Here is a 23,153-nt window from a genome sequence, read left to right as displayed (position 1 = left end):
ATATCTGTGTCTTTTACAGCCCAATCCTTTGCATATTTATTTGGGAATAATCCCCAGTGGGGCTTGATGCCAAGTAAGATTTTGTGTGTGATATTTTAACCTTAATTAATAGAACCCCATAAAGTTCCCAACATTTTAACTTTTGTCTAAGGCACTGCAGAATGGAAAGGCAGCCACAATTCAAGTCATGGGATGACGGCCTATGGCTTGAAAAGGTGCAATACAGTATAATCTTGTTGAACTATTATCTCTTTAACGTATTTCTACATTGAAGGAAACGACAACAAAGCACACAGGAACACTACACAAAGCAGAAGCGTTTGACAATGGCAATGACCTGGTTTACTGTAAACAGAGTCTTGTTTAGCGAAGCTCCGGGAGCAAAACAGCAACACTTTACGATGTTCTGAAACCCAGTTTTTCCTAGTTTCCACAGTTAGGTTTCATCTTTTTGGGCACGTAGCTGGCTGGTCAACACAATGTCACTAAAGTGGATATGGCTGATATAAAGAAATGTCGTGGCCAAAGAAGTCCATCCTATTAGGCAATCAGAGGACTTCCATCATCCTTGCTCAAAAACAGATTCAAGTTACCGGTAAGGCTCAAATTAATAGTTAGAGGAAGCAACACTTTTGCAACTAAATAACTGGAAGACTATTTCCCAAAAGCCCATGTGAAAAATCTTCAACACTTTCTAATCAAAGTGATTCTAGATCAAAATATTTATTACTGGAGGCTATTATATAGTAATAGTCTATAATTCTACATATGACTGTGTATACTCTATTATATACTCAAGCGTTACGAAACGTATCATTTCTAAATCACCAGTAAAAATGGGGAAAGGGTACAAAGACATACACAGATTGATTCTGGGGCATGAAATTTTTTTTTAAAGAACAGATGGCTTCTTATCTTATTCTGGAAGTATCCAATTTTGCTGAAAAGCACTGGGAAAAGCCTTCCTATTAAGGTTCTTAATTAGCAACCTTGTATTATGATGTGAGAACAGAAAATGCCAATGACTTTATAAAGGACTCCATTTAAGGATGCTTGAAATATGGGTTAGAACAAGGAACTGTGAAACAATCAATTGTGAAAACTGCTTTGGACCATACAGAGTGATGAAAAGCCAAGGCTCAAAATTCTGTGCAATATGTTCTATCTATCCAAGCAGCATTTGGAGGTTTTTCCCCAAAACAGCACCCTTTTGTGCCCCAATGAAAGAAAGCCACAACCAAGGCATAAGCCTTTGGGCACACCCAAAATATACATTGGAACCCAGAATCTGGAGCAACAACATGCTTGTGACTAAGAGGGTGTACCACATAATATGACCATATGGCAGAGCTGTAGACCCACTGCACTAAACACTGTAGGGCAATCTTTGCCAATCTAGTGCCTCCCAGATGTCTCAGACTATAACTATAATCAGCCCCAGACAGCATGGCCTTAGTGGCTGGTGCTGATGAGAATTGTACTCCAAAACATCTGGAGGGTATCAGTTTTGCAAATGCTGCTGTAGGTGACGCACCAGTACAAATCTTTAGACTTGGGATCCCAGGACTCAGTAGAAAACATGGCTGAGATTGCTCTCTACCCTAGCAATTATCCTTGGAGGTTATTGCTTGGCAAAACTGGATGAAATGTTAAGTCACTGTGATTAGGAACGTTCATGGATCACACCATGATTACAATTGAGTCTTGTGGTATAGGTTGGCTGTCTGGTATACAGGATTGCTCATTTTAAAAGTCATCATGACTGCACACTTAAACTGGTTTTCTGAATCTGGTGATTAGCTTACGAGGATGAGGGAACGCCGGAAAAGAAAAGGAGTAGCTTTGTGCATAGAAATGTGTGATCTACCCAATTTCTACTTTCCCCCCCTCCCCCTAAGGGTAGAAAGATAACAGAAATCAAGCACACTATTTGTTCATTTGGCTACAACTTGGGTCAGTTATGAGACCCTGTGTGTGTGTGTGTGTGTGTGTGAGAGAGAGAGAGAGGGGGGGGGAGGGAGGGAGAGAGAGAGGGAGAGAGAGAGAGGGAGGGAGGGAGGGAGGGAGAGAAAGGGAGAGAGAGAGAATTATTAAGTTCCAAACAAAAGTAGCTCACAACTGGGGCCAATATCCAAACCAACACTTGCAGTATTTTTGTCTCCCTGGCAAACTGAAGCACTAAAAGGTCCCATGTGTAAACATTTGGAAATTTTCCTTTAAAAAAGGAAGCAATAAACAAACAATAAAAATATTTATCCATCATATCTAGCTTTGTGTGTCATGTCGTGATTTCTACCAAATGACATCTGCTACATTTCCCTCTGCTCTTTTGTATTAAATAAAAAACAAGGCCTACAGCTGTATTTATTATTACATTTGGGTGGACAATGTCAACAATTCAGACTTAAATGCCCGTGAAGATTTCATTAGTTTTCATTTCTTTTCTGTATGCCCAGCTGCTGCTGGATGGGACTCCTGATGGATGAAGCAGAGAGCAGTTTAAGAGTTTATGATGTTCCAGTGTCTAGAGTAATATTTTATGCAGGCAGAAGAAGTTAAAATACTTTGCTTCTCAGGTTATCCATAAACCACCTCACTTGCGACTTCTACTAATATTTTTCTTTTTCCTTTTAAAAGCCTTTTAAAAAGCCTGTTAAAACACTAATGTACTAGAAAGTGGGGAGGCTTTGCTGTCTGGTCTCTGACCGTAATAAAGATTGATTGATTGATTGATTGATTGATTGGGAGGCTTTGACAAATTTAGCCCCTACCAGCAAAACTATGGATTGGATCCTAAGATAACTTAAGAAAGGTCCTAGAACGAAAGTATCCCACCCTCTTCTTCCTCCTGCAGTAAGGTCTCACTGGAAGTTTGGAAGACCATCTTAAATATCGTAGGCCAGGCATGGAGTTGGGGGGCGAGGAAGAAGTGACAGGAAATCAAGACCAAATTGCAGCAATTATCCTCCCCCAAGAGAGGCTTTTTGGAGGGCACATATGGCAGCAAGAGCAAGGAATGAACAGAAGTTTTCCATCCATTACTTTGCTTATATAGCATGAATAGTCAATTACACCAAGAGAAATAGTTGGAACACTGTGCACATCTTGCACAGTGGGCTTCTGGGCTTTAACATGCAGAGCCTATTTACGCTCTTCTATATCCAGGAACCTCTTTTATACCTGCTCAGATAGGGACGCGGGTGGGGCTGTGGGTTAAACCACAGAGCCTAGGACTTGCTGATCAGAAGGACAGCGGTTCGAATCCCTGCGACGGGGTGAGCTCCTGTTGCTCGGTGCCTGCTCCTGCCAACCCAGCAGTTCAAAAGCACATGAAAGTGCAAGTAGATAAATAGGTACCGCTTCAGCGGGAAGGTAAACGGCATTTCCGTGCGCCGCTCTGGTTCGCCAGAAGCGGCTTAGTCATGCTGGCCACATGACCCAGAAGCTGTACGCTGGCTCCCTCAGCCAATGAAGCAAGATGAGCGTCGCAACCCCAGAGTTGGCCACGACTGGACCTAATGGTCAGGGGTCCCTTTACCTTTACCTTATATCAAGGAAACTATTTTATACCTGCTCAGATATTACAAGTCACTGGAAGATAGCAGAGCTCCAGCCCTCACAAACTGGTGCTCTACGTGTGCAGTGCAGCCATTGGTTCAAGACAATAGCCCGACTGCTTACATGAAGAACTAATCTAATCCCATTTTAATTATTGCCAAACAGCAGGCTTGCTTATGGGAATTTTAAAAACTACTGAGCATGACGTAGCAGGCACCTATCGAGAATAGAAACAATCCCCTGAAATGCAGGATTCTCATCTGTGATAGATGGCTACTGAACCTCTGCTTAAAAACCTCCAAGGAAGGAGAGTCCACCACCTTCTGATGGAGTCCATTCGACTGTCAAGCAGCTCTCATTGTCAGAAAATCCTTCCTAATGTTTAGTTGGAATCTCCTTTCTTTTAATTCGAATCCACTGGAGCTGTAGAAAAAAAGTTCTTAGCTAGAGATCCCTAAGGATTGAACCCTTGGGTTTTCTATATGTGCTCAGTCACACCCCTAAATTCCAGGGATTTTGCAAGAGGGTAACTAAATTACAAATGGTCTCCAGGTCTACTTGTTTTTCCCTATAAGATTTTCCAGCCAACAGCATTCACACCAAAATCTCTATTTGCAGATTCTGGCAGGGAATTAGTGAGAGATAAATAATACATGTGCACTTCACAAGGCACCTCTGGCCTGAACTTGTTTCTTTAAATCAAAGAAAAAAAAGATTTGGTTGCATATTTCAAGGGATGCAACGTGACAGGCTAGTAACTGCTGATAGTAATTTGATCAAATCTACAACGCGATGAGAAAATGTTGAAATAAAATTTACCGTATTTTTCGCTCTATAAGATGCACCAGACCACAAGACGCACCTAGTTTTTGGAGGCGGAAAACAAGAAGAAAAAAAAATACAGTGGTGCCCCACAAGACGAAAATAATCCGTTCTGCGGGAGCCTTCGTCTTGCAGGGATTTTCGTCTTGCGGAGCTCCGCTATCAGCCGATCAGCTGATAAGCGGTAAAACAGCTGTTAAGCGGCTTAGCGGCTTTTAGTGCTTAGCGGATTAGCGGATAAGCGGCAATTTAGAGATAAGGAGCTTAGCGCCTTTCAGAAAAGGCAAAAAAAAAAGGGAGACCACGGAAAAAAATTCGTTTTGCGAGTAAGCCCCATAGAAAAAAACGTCTTGCGAAGCAGAAAAAATGTCGGAAAGCCCTTTCGTCTTGCGCGTTTTTCGTTTAGCGGGGCATTTGTCTAGCGGGGTACCACTGTATTCTGAATCCCAGAAGCCAGAACAGCAAGAGGGATCACTGCGCAACGAAAGCAGCAATCCCTCTTGCTGTTCTGGCTTCTGGGATAGCTGCACAGCCTGCATTCGCTCCATAAGACGCACACACATATTTCTCCTTACTTTTTAGGAGGGAAAAAGTGAGTCTTATACAGCAAAAAATACGGTAATTTCAATCCCATCACCTTTTAATTTTCCATGACTATGCTAAAAAGAATTGGTAGCCACTTCCTCGTCTATAATAAAGAAATAGTAACACATAATTGCAAACATATCCAGCAGGATCGATCGATAGGAGAAAGGAAGAACAAGTGCAACAGGAGCATTTTCAGCCAACTTCCAAAGCAGCTCATTGAGGATCAGATTGTGCTACTGTGCTAACAAGTTATTATGCTTAGAATGGTCCTGATCATGAACACATGTTCTGTGTCCTGAGCATGGCTTGGCCTGTGCGCATTTGCATGTCTATGGATGTGCAATTTGAGCATAAGATCTAATATTAGTGCAGAACCTGGCTAAATATCCAGTTCCATGGATTGTGAGGACACCCTGAAAACATATTAACTCCAGCTGTCTCCACTTCTTCCTTACCAACAAAAATAACCCTTGCCAAAGTTACTTTCTCCCTTACCAAAAACGTATCCAAAACTCTGAATTTTGAGCACATAACAAGGTATGGAAATGTAATAAAATATAAGCAACTCTCAATTTTTGCAATAATAATAATAATAATTGTAATATTAAGTTTTTAATACCCCGTCCATCTGGCTGGGTTTCCCCAGCCACTTTGGCCGGCTTGCAGAATATATAAAACATCATAAAGCATCAAACATTTAAAACTTCCTGATAAAGGGAATATATTGCAAATGCAGAATTAAGAATTCTGGGGTGTAGAGTTAAAATCTTTAGGAGCACAGATCAAACTGCTGAAAAGAGAAGTTACCATGCTGTGGTGCTCCAACTTAAAACCCACAAGTTAAGGACCTGCCTTCCCATAACAGCGAGAACTCCTCTAATCATTAACCGGCATTGCTTAGTATATCTATGGACTATGATCTGCTTCTCTAGAACAACATGCCCCAGCTAAGACTGGTATAATTTGTATATTGGCAAATGCATTCAGCTTCTGATTATCAACAGCCAAAAAAAATCAGTTTCTCATATACAAAAGACGGTATTTTATAGACCTAAGGAGTTACTGCTGGTTCATTTATCATGACATAATCATCAATGTTTGGCAGTCACTTGATCCCTAGAACAAATGCTACTTTGCAGAATATGCCAGTATAAATTAGTTAAGTATACTTCCTTGATTCTTCTCAAAAAGTGGCATTTAGCAGTTATCCAGGAATGGAATGCAGTTTAACCAAAAACAAAACCAACGAAAACCACCCGAAGCCCCCAAGAAAACAAATCTAAATTAAATGTTTTAAGTCAAAGTACATTGCATGAAAAATCATACTACATTGAAATAAATTAAAAAAAAAACATTTTAGGTATATGTACTCCTATCAGTTAAACTGGCTTACTTTTCTGAAATACTTTCCCCAATAAACTGTGTTTTAAGTCGGCCGATGCAATCTGTCATCTACGAGATGAAACGGCCTGCAGAGACTCGCAGAAGATGCCTTAACATACTGGTTAAATTAACAATTTGAGCCATTTACTAACATCCTTTTTTTAAAAAACAAACAAACCATATGCTCTGATAATGGGGCATTGTCAGTGGGTGCATGTGCGGAATGTTGACTAGGAAAGAACTGAACTCAAATGCCCACTAGGGGGCCAGTTCATAAAAGATAAGGAAAAATAACCCTGTGGTTTCTGCCTTGCGCCTGAGCTCTGCTGCACAGACTACAAGAAAGAACAAATATTATAGAAATTTCAAAAGGTCCAAGCTACCTTTTAGTGGATTTAGCAGTTAATGGCTGTGGCATTTAGGAACAGAATGAAACTTTTCAAAGTTCATCTGGCCCCTTGCTGGTTTTGCTGAGAGAGGAATAACGCTGTTACATTTGTGGTCTGTATATGCTTTTTGTTATTTATTTAATTTTTATTATTATTTCTGGTTAAAAAAAAGATTAAAACTTGCACCGATACATTTGCTAGGTAGTGTTAATTATCGCTATTATTATGAAACGGTGACTGCGAATGTTGATTTTGTGATACGCTGTTGCTCTTCATCCAATTGTAAGCTGCTCTTATAGTGTGTGCTTTTTCTGGAATTGGCAGCTTGCAAATAAATTGACAATGTGTTGATGAAATCCACGTACCGATGTTAGAAGGCAGCCCTATATCAGGAGGCTTTTAACACTTGATGTTTTTAGACAAGCTGTAAGCCGCCCAGAGTGGCTGGGGAAACCCTGACAGATGGGAGGGGTGTAAATAATAACATTATTATTATTATCATTAGAAAAAAGAGCAAACTACCGTATTTTTCGCACCATAGGACGCACTTTTTCCCCTCCAAAAATGAAGGGGAAATGTGTGTGCGTCCTATGGTGCGAATGCAGGCTTTCGCTGAAGCCTGGAGAGCGAGAGGCATCGGTGCACACCGACCCCTCTCGCTCTCCAGGCTTCAGGAAGCTATCCGCAAGCCTTGCAAGCCCGGCGGGAGTTCCCTCGGGCTCACAAGGCTTGCGGGCAGCAGCCTGCAGCCCCGGCAAGTGTCCGCAAGCCTTGCGTGCCGGCGGGAGGTCCCGCCGAGCGCGTGAGGCTTGGGGCGGCAGCCTGTCGCCCGAAGCACGGGGAGCCCCCCGAGGGCTCTCCGTGCTTCGGGCGAGTGTCTGCAAGCCTAGCGCGCCCGGCGGGAGGTCCCGACGGGCGCGCGAGGCTTGGGGCGGCAGCCTGTCACCCGAAGCACGGGGAGCCCCCAGAGGGCTCTCCGTGCTTCGGGCGAGTGTCTGCAAGCCTTGCGCGCCCGGCGGGAGGTCCCGACGAGCGCGCGAGGCTTGGGGCGGCAGCCTGTCGCCCGAAGCACGGGGAGGCCTCCGGAGGGCTCTCCGTGCTTGGGGCGACAGGCTGCAAGCCTTGCACGCCCGGCGGGAGGTCCCGACGGGCGTGTGAGGCTTGGGGCGGCAGCCTGTCGCCCGAAGCACGGGGAGGCCTCCGGAGGGCTCTCCGTGCTTGGGGCGACAGGCTGCAAGCCTTGCGCGCCCGGCGGGAGGTCCCGACGGGCGCGTGAGGCTTGGGGCGGCAGCCTGTCACCCGAAGCACGGGGAGGCCTCCGGAGGGCTCTCCGTGCTTCGGGCGAGTGTCTGCAAGCCTTGCGCGCCCGGCGGGAGCTCCCGCCGGGCGCGCAAGACTTGGGGCGGCAGCCTGCACCCCGAAGCATGCGGAGCCCTCCGGAGGGCGCCCCGTGCTTCGGGCAGGTGTGCGCAAGGCTTGGGGCGGCAGCCGCGGCTGGGGGGGGAATAAATTTTTTTTATTCATTTCCCCCCCCCAAAAAACGAGGTGCGTCCTATGGGCCGGTGCGCCCTATAGAACGAAAAATACGGTAATTATTGTTCTGTTCTTTAAAATGGCCTGGCTTCTCCTTCCCCCAAACATATTATGCATTAAACACACTCATGGCTGCGAATGAGAAAATTGTGAGAACGCGGACCCAGCACCCTTCGAAGAGCCAGCTATTTTGAACAAGGAGCTACAAAGCACAATGACCTCTGATAGGATCTTCAGCCTTATGATGAGGGTGGAGAAGACTGGGAAAAGCCACACACCACAAGCACACTGCTCATAGCACTATCATGCACCTAAAACCCGTCATAAAACTTACCCCTCTTTTGAGGCTTCTGAAAGAAGAAATTCTGGGCTTCCCTGTTTTTATCTCACTCATGCAATAATGGACTTGTTCAATCGAGCATAAGGGATACTGGGAACCATTAGAAGTACTGGACGTGTATAAACTAGTAGGGGTAAGGGGAGGGGACTGCGGCTGATGCGGAAATAAAGAAAGGAACAGATAAGGCAAACATTGAACTGAAAATTCTGTCTCCCCCCCCCCTTTCAATACAGAAGCAGACCATCGGTCCCAGCCGCCCTCCCCCCACCCCATAACAACCACCATCAGATATTATAATCAGAAAGCTGAAGGCATAACAAATAAATGTGTTGGGTCTTTAAGGTGTCACTAGGCTCTCTGCTGTTTTCACCATCAGAAATATACAACACAGTAAGAAATTTAAAAAGTAAGAGAGGGTGACTATTTAGTTACGATGTTAAAATGGTTTAAAATGTCCTTTTACATGCGAGTTTCGAAACAACACCAAGAACCACCCTTCAGATAACACACATTGCTGAAAGATAACAGGCTTTAGATTTGTTTGTTTTACATCTAGGAACTTTTTGAAAGAATTAAAACATATCCCCTACAAAAAAAAAGCACCCCAGTAAAATTTATTCTAAGTGTTCTAATGTTAAAATTCTTATATCCTCAAATCGTATGGGCAGAAAGGAAGACTTAAGGAATGGCATTCATAAGGTAATGGAGATGTACTGCACAGCTGGAAAAGGAAGGTTATTCCGTTCTCATGTGTTCTACACAATTTTTTCACACACTGCATGAAATTTTAATCAGTGTTGAATATATCACCTGCTTTGCTTTAACCTTCAAGTGCCTTTGAATATCTTTAAACTGACCTGCCAAAACCATGCACTTCGAACGGAAACATCAGTTTCTAAAATTGCACATTACAGGCAGGATGCAAGTTCCTCCAGTACCTAAAACAATTAAATGGACCACAGCCAGAAGGCGGCTGAATCTCTGATATTAAAGAGATGATTGACACACCCATCAGAATCAACTGATCTGATCTCCCTCCAGTTTCAACACAATAGCAAAACTCCAACATATACAGAGGATACACAAGCCACAGAGGATGCTATTACTGGTCAAAATAGTTGCAGCAGGCTCCTTCGCAAGACCTGCGCTTGAGTATTGGTGGAACATGTTACCAGGAGTTTGCAGTTCCTGGTCACTAACTACTGTTGTAATTGCTCCAGCAAAGCCAGCAGCTAAGTTACTGTGCGGCATTTTGCTACCCCAGTTGTACTGGTTTCCTGTGCTGCTAGAATACTATAGCTGAGGTGGAGCAAAACAGACATATAATACCAAAACCAAGTTCCTAAATGGACAGTCGGGGCAATGCAAACTGTCTTTCAAAATTATATAAGGTCAAAACAACATTATTTTGATCCAAAGGACTACATTTGATCCCTTAACCACAAATCCTGAGTGTGTTCTCATGTGAAATATATTTTAAAAGTTGTACCTTTGGTTTCTTTCCAAAAAGCCACAGCTTGCCCTTAGCCTTGCCCACGGTGGTTTTTGCATCGATTTTCACCCCTTCTTGCTTTGGTGTACTGATTGTTCCGTCAGAAACAGTCCTGTAAATGTGCTGACTGTAATCTTCAAATGGAAAGTCTCCAGGAGGTTCAAAACCAGACTTGAAGGAGTCTATTACTATTTGAGAGTCCTTGATGGGAGAGATGCAATGTTTATTTAAAAAAATGATTACTCAAGAGAGCTGATGGCTTAACTGAAATGATATTATTACCAATGCAGCAGATGAAAAATGAGTAACTTAAAACAGCAGGAGAAATTACTGATCTTCCAGAAAGAATTAAGTCCGTTTACAGAAGGGAAATTGCAGACTACCATCTACAGGGCATTTACAGGGCATTTGCAGAGAGAACAAACAATGCTTGTGCCCTGAGCATCCCGCTCCTCCACATCCCATCACATCCGAAATGAAACTTTTGTATATACAGTGGTACCCCTGGTTACGAACTTAATTCATTCCGGAGGTCCATTCTTAACCTGAGGTACCACTTTAGCTAACGGGGCCTCCCGCTGCCGCCGTGCTGCCAGCATGTGATTTCTGTTCTCATCCTGAGGTAAAGTTCTTAATCCGAGGTACTATTTCTGGGTTAGCGGAGTCTGTATACCGAAGTGTTTGTAACCTGAGGTGTTTGAAACCCGAGGCACCACTGTACCTCCATCCAGGAAATGCATAAGCTGCCAAGGTGAAGTCCCAAACCCTGGGATTACTCAGACCGCTGAAGAAATTTCATCTCAAGATTAACAACAAAGTCTGCAAGAATAGACTTGTATAATCAACAGTAATCTATAATCAATAAAGTAATCTATTATTCGGGCATCATAAATTAATAAGAGGAAGAGGGAGAGAGGTTAAAGAGAGAATGGGTAAAATAAAAAAAAGTCTGAATAAAACACAGACTCCTTTCCACAATTACTTGCACTAGGTCTCATGACCCAACAAAGCTGTTTGCCAGAGAGTTATGGCACGCAAGAGACTTGATAAACCCTCTGTTGGTTTGGCTTCATGGAAAACAAGTTTCATAGGCTTGATCAGACTAATTCCTTGCCTAGTTGTGGTAGGACATGAGCAGACCCACAATTAGTTAGATTTACTTCCAAAGCAATGAGTTCTACACTGATAATCTGAATCCTACAAAATAAAGTCAACTTACCCTGCGTTCATCAACCGATTTTGCCGCAGCAGTCATTCCTTCTAAACATTTCGAGACTATTGGGATAACTCTGCGCTCAGAATCTGCAAACCCCTTATAACATTCGCTAAGTTTGATGGTTCTTCGTTCATCCATTTCCTGAAGATGCTACAATTATAAAGAAAAAGCCTGAGTATTCTTATGACAATACAGCACTATACAGATACTTGTGTATTTGGGCTACATTTCCTCCCAATTTTGTTTAAAGCATCACCAATTTGCTGAGTTTGCTTTCCTGTACCAGATTCTTTAATAAAGAACCTTTACCTAGGCTTGGTGTGACATAGGAGTGTACCAAAGTTCATTTTAACTGAACCCATGGTTAGGTTAACCTAACCACGGTTTCCTGTTAGGAAAATAAGACCAGGGCTCCCTTCCCTCTTTAGCATCTGCAAGGCAATGAAAAGCTCCCACTTTCAGTTTCATAGTGAGTTAGTAATTTATTCATTCATTTACTTATTTCTTTTTATGCTTGAGAAAAACTATTGTTTATAAATGTTTTATGTTGTTTTAACTACCTGTCATCTATAGAAGATTCATTTTACATCATAAATAAAAGGCTCGTTTTTACATGTACGGAATGCAGACTTTACTGCTGCAGCTTCTATATTATCTTGTAACAAATATTTTGTTGAAAATTTGCTCATGTTTATGAAGCAAACATGATTTTCCTTCAGAGTATTTCCTTGTAAATGTTACGATAGCCTTCCAGTGGAATTTTGTTCATTTGCAATGGCTTGCCGGTATTGTATTAAACATGATGAAGAAAAAACCCAAAATAATTGGGGGATGTGGTTAAGAACCTCAGAAAGAAACCAGAGGCTGCAATCCTATGCACACTTTCCCCTGACAGCTACCTCATCTGCTCCATTGCAAAAACCAGACTGAGGGGATGACTTATATGTGTTGGCCCCACAATATATTGAGACAGCTCCATGTTTGTCACGGTGACCATGAAGTGCTGAGCTAGAGCAGTTGAGGCGGACCAGGTATGGTCCCTGAAGTCTTGCAAGACCACCACAAGCAGTTCTGTCTCTCTGGCCCAACACGAGGAGTTGTAGCTCACATCTGGCTGCCAGGCAAATAGGTTTCTTGGCAAGGAATATCATTCTCTAACCTGGCATTTAACAACAGAACCACCAGGTGTGAGAGCACATTGACGTAGCTACTCAGGGTTGTTTTTTTGTTTTTTTTTGGGGGGGGAGCTCAGAAGAGGTAACTTCTTTCAGCCACTTGATGCCCCATCTGCTACAATGTATGCCCTTGTGCAAATTAATTGAAACAAAGGATGTTTTCTATCTTACTTGTAATCCTGTACTTAAAATAAACACGAAAAATCAGTTGATCATTATGGTGTCGGAAGCCTGCAGCCAATAGAAGGAATGACGCGCTCGCCACAATATATTGAGGTTCTACGAAAGAGAGTTATTCCAGAGCTGGAAAAGAGGTATCCTGACGATACTGGGATACTGCAGCAGGACCTAGCCCCCTGTCACACATTGAAAGTGGTGAAGAAATTCATGACAGAGCAGCAAATACAGGTATTTGATTGGCCAGGGAATTCCCCAGATGTAATCCCATTGAGAATTTTGTGGGCTATATGCAAAAGTCGCCTCCATGCTGCAGACTGTATGACTATGGAGAAGCTCATTCAGGCTCTGATTCAAGTGTGGTACAGAGATCTGAAAATCAACAGTGACTGTTCAGAACTAGTAGACTCCATGCCAAACCATGTTCAAATGCTGCTTAAAAATAGCGGAGGTCATATCCGTTACTAATGTATGTATATGTGAGTTTTGTACAGGTATATGTGAGTTTTGTACAGTAAACTACATTGTTTGTTTCAATTAATTTGCACAAGTGTGTAGGTGCCCCTCAGCAAACATTATACTTCCCTTGCCAATAACCCAATGCTAAAGAAAACATCTAGAGGATCTGTGTGAACTTAATTACATAATGCTAATGAAACAGATATGAAGATGGGGAAAACCTGAAACTGTCTTTATTGGGGAGAACCAACACAATAAAAGTCTGTGCACTGCCAAAATTTCCTGCTCCAAAATCTCAGGCCAAATTATTCAAGAATGGCAGAAACAATGTATTTATATGGAATGTTAAAAAGAGCTAAGGAACCTAAAAATGTAAGCTGTAAGGCATAGAAAGAGGGGGATTTAATGGAGCTATTGTAGAGCTGGAGTCCTTTTGTTTAGGAACAAAAACTCTTATTATATAGACCAATGGAAGAAACAGCAATGAATACCACAGTAAAGAATTTATTATGAATGGAAGTACTAGGAAAAACTGTTGTAACAGATACAATTATGTTATTGGCACATGTTTAAAAACCTGGGATAGATTTAAAAAGAAGTGCTAGCATCAGAAATTTCCCCTTTAGCATAATATTAGTGAAGGAATGTTTAATATGGGACACAACTAGGGAAGTTCAATGTTTGGGTAAGTGGCATATATCAGGCTGGGTACAGATTAATACAAACAGTTTTTCTATTGGTTCATCAAATGAGAACACCCTTGAACAGATTGCAACGTAAGCGAAGGATAAACAGAGGGAAACCGAGTTAAAAAATTAATATAAGGAATGAGAAACTTTGGCTTGCAAAAAGGTAGCTGTGAAGGCTTTTCTGCTTTTAAAAGGAACACAAGTTACACAAAATATACAAACTCATTTTCAAAAACAATGATACATGCTTAGAGATGTATGGGCCAGATGATGTATGCGTTGTTTTTTGTTTGCTTACTTGTTTTGGGTAACATTCTCCATAGCTGCAATCTATGCCACTATTATTTATTCAACTTATACACCACCGTATGGATGTGAGAGCTGGACCATAAAGAAGGCTGATCGCCGAAGAATTGATGCTTTTGAATTATGGTGCTGGAGGAGACTCTTGAGAGTCCCATGGACTGCAAGAAGATCAAACCTATCCATTCTTAAGGAAATCAGCCCTGAGTGCTCACTGGAAGGACAGATCCAGAAGCTGAGGCTCCAATACTTTGGCCACCTCATGAGAAGAGAAGACTCCCTGGAAAAGACCCTGATGTTGGGAAAGATGGAGGGCACAAGGAGAAGGGGATGACAGAGGACGAGATGGTTGGATAGTGTTCTCAAAGCTACCAGCATGAGTTTGACTAAACTGCGGGAGGCAGTGGAAGACAGGAGTGCCTGGTGTGCTCTGGTCCATGGGGTCACGAAGAGTCGGACACAACTAAACGACTAAACAACAACAACATACCCAGAGGTTTCAGGGCAGTTCACAACAAGATCACAACATATAAAATCAAACCAAAAGCAATAACCCAATAACCCCCACCTCCAAAAGCCACATTCTAAAAGGGTGTTGGATGTCAGTAAGATCAACCAAAGGCCGGGTTAAAAAGGAACGTTTTTGCCTGGCGCCTAAAGGTGTATAATGATAATATGGCCACAGTCACCATGGAAGTTCAAAATGATGAAGAAAACCAGAGAAAGTAATTGCTAGTTTTGTGTAGAAAGAAAAGGTGATATTCATCATTTGCAGTGGAAGTACCAGAAGGTGAATGATTTTGGGACTATAGTAACTTAATAAAGGATTTATTTTCTTTTTTCTTTCCCCTCACCATCTCAACCCTTATCTGCATGGTTGCTTTGTTCCACAAATATATCAAACAAAAGTACTACATATTTTAGCAATGGCAAGAATTTTAAGTGCCAAGGAAATTAGAACCAGGAGTTGTGAGAGCAACTGAATACTGCAAAGTTAAAAATAAGTATACAGGAACAGCAAATGAATGGAAATCAATAATCTACTTCATTTAAAAACAACAGGGAATGTCAGGAAGCAAGACAAATGATATGCTACTGTAAATATCTTTTCAAATATTGTATAACCATAGTTTAATGTAAATTAACAGTGAAGGATTAAAGCAGAACTATGTAAGGTGCTGATAAAACATTTATAATTTTTATGTTTACAGCAGTGTTCTCAAACCATCTCAAATCCAAGCATGGGTCCAAAAGGTTTTTCCTGCCACTTTCCCCAGGAAAAGTGGCTGTTTAGCACTGAATGGGAACAAACGTCAATTGAGTTTTCTTCAGACTGATGTTTGTTTTGATTCAGCACTAAACAGTGGGTTTTCCTGGGGAAAGCGAAGGAACAAAAGGAAAACATTTCTGACCTGTGCCTAGAAATCATGTGATGAGCAGCAGTGGGAATGAGCTTAGAAGTCACTGTCACACTTTTAGCAGTTTAAATAATGTTTTCCCCTCCATATATTTACAATTGTAAAGTACTTTGGGCACCCAGTAGAATGCAATAAATAAAGATTGAAACAAAATTTAGATCTAAAGCTCACCTTATAGATTTGAGGAATGACAATGTAGAAATGCTTGTGCTGTTCACCATTGAAATTTTGCAGCTGGGCAGCATATTCATTTTTGTTCTCATCAGCCATGTGTGTACGGAGATTTAATTGCTGCTTTGCCTAATAAGAGACAGTTCAATGACAGTGTTTTCTGGAAGTCTTCTGCTTAAACAAAATCTTACTTAGCAACATGGTCATTGTAAGTGAAATGCCACCACCTTTCATGAGCCCTGGAGATGCCCTTGTATCCTTTACCTTACATTAGCATTTGCAGGATCAGTAGACAGTATTCAACTATATAAATGCATGAGCAGAATGACTTTTCCACCTTTTGTTCCCCTGTGTATGCCCTGTGTTGTACCCAAATATGCTTCAGTGGATTGGAGGAACCACAGGACTTTGAATACAACCTAAGGTATATAAACTTCTCTTTATAAACATTCATAACCACTCCAAAACATTTGTAGTAGCTTGTTCTTATTTAGAGAAAAGCATCTTTTAAGCTGGGCATGTACATCTCTCCATGCTATTCTCAAACAAAACATTTTAAAATGACCAAAAATAAGGAACTGCCATGTACACGTATAGAAAGAGAGACAATATGTGACTGTCTCACCAACATTACTTGTACAATTCCATTCATTTCAACAAATATGGCACACAACCCCATATTGCTGAAAGTTCCTATTTCAGCCACTAAAGTTTTCTTTTCACCAGTGGCAACCAAGATGATACCATCCAGAAAACTGCAACTTCCACTGGACAAAACGTCCTGGTCGATCAAGCCACAGTTCTCTGCTACTTCTGAATCGGCAAACTATGGCTTTGGCAAACCCTCCAAAACAGAACGGCAAACCAAGAGCAAACTGTGGCTTGCGATTCTGGTTTGAAGAGATTGCACAAACCACGCTCTGGCAATTCAGATGTAACAGCAAACCGTGACTTGATCAAATGAGAAACCGTTCTAATAAACTAGGCCCTATGAAGGTGGTGGTGTTGGGACACATACACACAGAATTTGTTCCTGATCCTCCGAACCTTTGGAGAATAACAAAACATGATGTCTGAATGCAGCCATTGATTCACTGTCCCCTTGGCTGGCACATTAAGTTTTAATAAGATAGCATTATTTGAAAAAATGCAAATACCGTAATAGGAATATTATAATAATAATAATAATAATAATAATAATAATAATAATATTTACCTTTTCAACATCTGCTTTAGTGGCATTAGTATCATTGTCCAGTCTCTCAAAACATTGCTGTGCTTTTTCTGCTTCTCTGCACTCTCTCTCAAACTTCTTTTTACTCTGCAATGGTAACATCATCATCATGTTGTTGTTGTTTTACAAAATACTATAAAAAGACACACTAAAGTTCACATGTGTATACCCATATAAACACTCATATACTTGCTCTCACTCAACTATTTAATATGGTGGAATCCCACTAATTTCTATTATACTATGACTGACAACTTTTAAACAAAAGTGAGGTTTTGTCTTACGTAGTTCATTTTGATTTTTATGCAAAGCCAAACAAAAAAGTAAACGAACACTGAAGTTATAGTTCAAGCCTAATAAAAGACACTTGCAAAATTCTCACTTGTTTTTAAAAGATCCCGAAAGCAACATATATTTAGATCTTCCATTCTACTGTGCTGGGGGCTGATTTCAGCAACCATGTTAAGAATCATAGAGCTGGGAGGCATTTTCAATAAATTCTGACATAGTTGAAGTCTGTAAATCCTTCAAGGCAGAATTCCTGTTGAACTGTGCATTGAATTGTGTAATAGGTTGCACACTGAGAAGTTATGAGCTGTAATAATCTCTGCAAACAGAGCAATCTATCTGGTCTATTTAACAAAGATAACAATGATAACAAAGCTAATCTTCAGTTAATTTCTTGAACAACTGCCCACCAAACTTTGTAATCCTAAAAGTAAACAGGAAAAGATAGGGGCGAGAAGAGAGAAGAAAACTTACATTATCCATCTGCTTCCAACACATGTCAAGATACTGCTGAGCCTTTCGACCCTCTTGAAGGTGCTGCGAAATTACGAACGAGAGGGTTTTAATTTCTTTTTCTTTGAAAATATGATATGGTATTTACAGTCTTTTACTTGCGTGTACTAAAGAAACCCAAACAACAACAGTGGCCTAGTTTGCACCTCAAAGTAAACCTACTTTGGTCTGTTTATTTTCTCCTCACTACTGCATGGAGGAAACAAACCTGTTTTAGCAAACCACAGTGCACATTGCTTCCTCCAAAAGAAAAACGTTCCACACTTTCCACTGCTCTCCAATCTACTGAAATACAGCAGAAGGAACTGGATTTCCACCCATTTTGTTAAAGTGAAACAATTGGACAAACATCAGTTCTACTTGAAAATATTACCTTATTTCTATGGTGACATTATAAATGTGCACAAGAAAACTGCACCATGAATGCAGTTGGGGCTTTGTCTTTTAGTTTTTGATACCGCATCTCCTGTGCCTGATGGGGTCAAGTTATTAAAACTCAACAGCATCTTCATAACAGTATCATTGGTTAGCATTTTATTCTAAAAGCACCTAAAATGTTCCAAGCACCAGACAGCAACATTCAAATCTACAAGGGCCCAGGCTCATGACTTTATAATCTGAATAAAAATAACTTGGCGTACAGTGGCAAAGACCAGCGAATGCACGTGCAGCTCCCTTAAATGCATGGCTCTGGGCTGTGACACACGTTTTAATTCTCAGACCAATATGTGAGAATTAAAAGATACAGTCGTACCTTGGTTCTCAACCGGAATCCGTTCTGGAAGTCTGTTCAACTTCCAGATAGGTTAAAAAACCAAGGCTCAGCTTCCGATTGGCTGCAGGAGCTTCTTGCACTCAATCGGAAGCTGCGTCAGACGTTTGGCTTCCAAAAAAGGTTTGCAAACTGCAATATTCACTTCCGGGTTTGCGGCGTTTGGGAGCCAAAACGTTCAAGTCGCAAGGCGTTCCAGAACCAAGGTACGACTGTACTTTAAATGCCTTTACAACAGACAACAGTTGTCCACAGAATCAAAAACACAAAGTTATTTATTTCAGTCATTTGTATTCCGACTCTCCATAACACCTGAGGAGGCATACAATCGAAGTATAAAAAAAAGGCTGCAATACTAAAACACACCCAAGTAAGGGACAAGCCGTTATTCCTTAATGCGCTGCAGTGCGACTGGCTTCTAAGCAGGCACCTGGAGGAATGCACTGCACAAACACTAACTTTCTGAAAGATAACATAGCAAGCAATGCTTTATTAAATTGGGCGGCCTTTCATTCTGTTCAGAAGCATGCATGCTTTTGTGGTACACTGTTCTCTTGTCACAGAAGTATGGAAAAAACCATGCAACTCAAATTTGTGCACCACTACTACACCGAAGAAGAGTTGGTTGAACAGACGAGACCTTGAGAACAGTGAAAAGAATAATCGCATAAATTCTACAATCGTGAACCCCTCGTGATTTACCATTTTCCTTTCTGTTTTGAGTTCATGGGAATATCTCATCAGTTCTCCATATACCCTATGTCCCAGTTCTTCTGCTACTACTTCTCTCTGTCCCGCGTAGTCGTTTAACTCGTTAAGGATATTATAAAAGGCTATACATGAGGTAAACCTGGCAATACACAGTGAAGAAGAAGGAGGGAAACAAATGTCATGTTTCTGTTTATCCGGAAGTTACAGCTTTTGTTCCATAAATGGACCATAAAACATGTCACAGTTAGCATGGGATACAACCTTGATAAAACGAATTGCAGAAAGATGAACAGTGGAGATGCCCCAAATACACTTCTCTTCACACACATTGGTTGTTTTTTTTTTTTTTTTAAAAATGAAAACAGATTTCAAAAGGTAGAAAAGAGTAAAGAACACTACCTGGAAAGCCCTGCAGTATAGTGGTATCTCCTAAGATGCGAAATGGAAGGACTGAGCCTAGGAATGGACTTAATTTCCTAGGCTTGGGAAGCTGAACTTGTTGCAGAGATGATTTTGCTTGATCTTGAGGGTGGAACATGCCAACCATGCCACTCCTATGCACCCCGATGGATGGATCTACTGAACAAGTTTGCTACCAGCTCTGAAGACAGCTGCCTGTTTGCCTGCTCACCTCTTTGGTTGGAGGGGAAGGGTGCCACACTATTGCTGGCACTAAAACAAAGGGGGGAGCAGGGTGGGAAGGAGGAGGAAAAAATAAGGGGAGAAAATGTGTATGGAAGGGAGAAACAAACAAACATGTCACTGTATTTTTTTTTTATTTTTTTTTAAGACCTCATAAGCCTGTGGAATGTTTGCCATCTCTTTTAAATGTTCAGGTCTTGAGCTCCATATCAGCTTCTTGGAAGTCCTGTCATCTAGGTTTGTGTTTTGTTTTGTTCTTTAAAAAAAAAAGGTTAAAATGAAGCAGAGGGGCTCAAAATGATCTTCCATGAGAAATAGTGTTTGGCTGATGAAACTTAAATCTCATCGATAATTGGATTTTGGGCTAGATGACCAAATTTGGTCTCTTGTAACCCAGTGAATACTGTCTTCCTTCAGTGAGAGCCTTCAATTGTAAAATCAGCCTTGAACAATCTCCGACCAGGGCATCTGAAAAAACTGATGTTTCCTGTGCTGTCCACACTGGTAATAATGGAATAACATAACCTGAATTTCACTCTCCGCCCCTGTGTTAAGGATGGCCAAGCAATCAATGTTAGTAGGTTGTTGGTGGTGAGTGTTTGCTATTTTTTCCCTTATACTATGCTGAAAGACTGTTAACTATATAAAGTACAGAATAGAGAGAAAGTTACCCCACCCAAAAAGCCAAGACTGACAAGGACATACAGCTTTGCAGCGTTCCTCTATAGTATTTTCAATGTACAGCTTCACAAAGGAACCTTTTCCCAAAAAACACACACTTTGTAGCACTCAACTCACCCCCTTTTAATCAGGGAGTGCTGACACTGCAAAGTGTCACCATACTTAAGTTTGGCTTTGAGCTAAAGAAAATTAATGTGCCATGGCTGGTGTCTAGAAATGCAACAAAAAGAACATTGCTAAAATAATGAATTCAGGTCTAGTTGGCAAAACAGCAAAAATGAGGAGATAAAACAGCTTCTGGGCTTTACCTATTTCAGATACCGGATGGGAGATTGTGTGGTTTGGCGATTCTCCCTACGAAACACTTGGTGATATTCAACTAAGTCCTACTTAGACCAGATCCGTTAAAATTTCTCAACCTAAGTTAGCCATGTCAATTAACTTCAATGGGGCTACTCATGAGGAGTAGTAATGCAGAATACTACTGATTAACTCCTCAAAGAAAATTAGATGTCAAGGGAGAAGAATTCTAGCATTCTTCCCAATATGCCAGTTTTCTGCATATGAAATTTCTTTTGGATGGTAGAGCATTCAACCATTACTTCCCACCTAAAATATGTGGTACAGCCCAAAGTCTAATTTACTTCCTCATCTGCTGTGTGTGAGAACCAAGTCTTAGAATTCACAGCAAAGCTACATGTTAGGGATTCTCAGAATAGTTAAACATGATCTCAAAACTTAAATATTCAACATCCTTTGGAAAGCAGTGCAGAAAGTGTTAATAATGCCTTCGCTTTCTGATTTCTGAATACAGAACCCTTATATTTGGTCATTAAAAACCAAACTCTGATGTAAGCTGGTATGAAATTAATGGAACAATCCTAACTAGGTCTACTTGCAAGTAAGTCCTATTGAATTAAACTGAGCTTATTACCACGCAAGTGGAGGTAAACAAAACACACCAGCCTATCACAAAGGTACAGACGTGTAAAAATATTTAGGACTGAGGCCCTCATTCAAAGTATTTCCAGAGAATAACAGTCATTGAACTCTGTGATATTTTTCTTCCTGACAGACAATAGAAAACTAATGCTCATTTTACCTGGGTTCTTCATCTTTGGATGAACGTTTAGGACAGTACTTCTTCACCAGATTTCTGTTAAGGGAAGAAAACATAGTGTTCTACTAAATAAGGACATTAATAAATTTCTGTTAGTATTTGTCTAAGGATCAGTCTCAAAACTAGGTGAATAAGGAAACAGCCCTTTGTCCTCACTTTACAGTTCACATATCTCCTGTGAAGAAGACCTACTTCAATAAACACCTTGTGATGTAATCCTTTCTGAATGCCAGCACCTCCGTCAGAATATACCTCGATTCCTCACAACATTAAGATGTTTTTCTTGACAATAAATAATTTATCAGAAACAAGGATCCAGGAGTACACGCTAAAGATAAAGTTTATGATAATGAAACAGTCACAATTTGTTCTTCTCAGAAACCAAAACAGAAAAGAAGCTTATTTTCCTGCTTACAATATTATAAGTTGAGGAGAATGAAGTGATTGACGAAAAGCATCAAAGTGAGGTGCATGTTTTAATATCTATCCGTTTCTGGACAAAATAAATGCACGATGCCCTTGGTACTAATAAACATGGGTGCCTGAATTCTCGCAAATGTTTCAAGCAGGAAGGAGTGAAAATTGTTCCACCGCTGAGCAACTAGGAACAAAGCCAACCTATTGTTTTTATCTTATGCTTATCCAGAGTAGAAAGACTAAAACAAAGACGGGGGCCAAAAACTGGGGGAGGGGAGAGAGAGAGAGAGAGAATGAGAATTGTCCTATAGACACTGCAAATTAATTTCTAATGAATAATTATAATATACTTCTTAGCAGCCTCTTTCCAGTATGGTAAAAAGATGCCTTCTTTCAGCCAGACAGAATAGGCTATTCTCCAGATGATGTTAAAGAGCAGCAGCAGTAACAGAATGCCTAGTTTAATACATTTTAAAGAGTTCAGCAGGAATTCCAAGGATTCCAGAGGCCTCAAGTTACTTCACTGCCCACAAATATTCCCACAAAGGAATAATGTATATATTTCATGTTCTTCAGCAGGAAATCTATTTTCTTTCCCCAAGCGATGCATTAAAGAAATGGAACTAAACTTCTGTACAACTTTCCCCTTGGGCTATTAGTCCCACTACGGATCCTGGTTTTATTATCAAACCTTAAAGTCAAACTCTCTTGCTATACTCATTGGGTATATAAAAGTTATATTGCGTCTAAACACTACAACATTCACATAATCCCAGGGAAAGAAAAGTCACAGAAGTTAGCAATGAAGAAATAAAGAGGTTTTTGAGTTATTTAAAAATAGCAAGAGCTGATGACAATAGGAAACTTTCCCCACAAAGGGAAACTATGGAAGATGGTTTGATTTAAACGTTAACATATGGTTAACACATTCAGTTTAAGAGGCCATGATAGAATGTTGATGAAAATGTATTCTGTTATACCAGAGATCTGGGTTCTCAACCCATCTCTTCAAAAAGCACTTGTGTCTACTAGTACAGACGTACCTTAGAAGTTGAACAGAAT

General features: G+C 40.9%; 1 protein-coding gene across 4 annotated transcripts in view; it reads right to left on the bottom strand.

The window, feature by feature from the left end:
- The window catches only part of FNBP1L (formin binding protein 1 like), a 73,298-nt gene that overhangs the window by 15,860 nt on the left and 34,285 nt on the right, over positions 1 to 23,153 (bottom strand). For 2 of the 4 annotated variants that reach the window (XM_053391667.1, XM_053391668.1), the window contains exons 3-9: positions 21,657 to 21,710; positions 19,223 to 19,370; positions 17,710 to 17,772; positions 16,930 to 17,034; positions 15,714 to 15,842; positions 11,325 to 11,471; positions 10,103 to 10,306 (exon numbers count right to left, since the gene is read on the bottom strand). In XM_053391667.1, coding sequence (XP_053247642.1) covers positions 10,103 to 10,306; positions 11,325 to 11,471; positions 15,714 to 15,842; positions 16,930 to 17,034; positions 17,710 to 17,772; positions 19,223 to 19,370; positions 21,657 to 21,710 — 850 coding nt within the window. Of the gene's footprint in view, positions 1 to 8,607; positions 8,767 to 10,102; positions 10,307 to 11,324; positions 11,472 to 15,713; positions 15,843 to 16,929; positions 17,035 to 17,709; positions 17,773 to 19,222; positions 19,371 to 19,630; positions 20,153 to 21,656; positions 21,711 to 23,153 lie in introns of those variants that run through there. The other 2 variants (XM_053391670.1, XM_053391669.1) reach the window with 2 other exon arrangements.

Source organism: Podarcis raffonei, chromosome 6, assembly GCF_027172205.1.
Source record: "Podarcis raffonei isolate rPodRaf1 chromosome 6, rPodRaf1.pri, whole genome shotgun sequence".
In the NCBI taxonomy this organism is placed as follows: Eukaryota; Metazoa; Chordata; class Lepidosauria; order Squamata; family Lacertidae; genus Podarcis; species Podarcis raffonei.
This window is presented reverse-complemented; position numbering and strand designations above follow the sequence as displayed.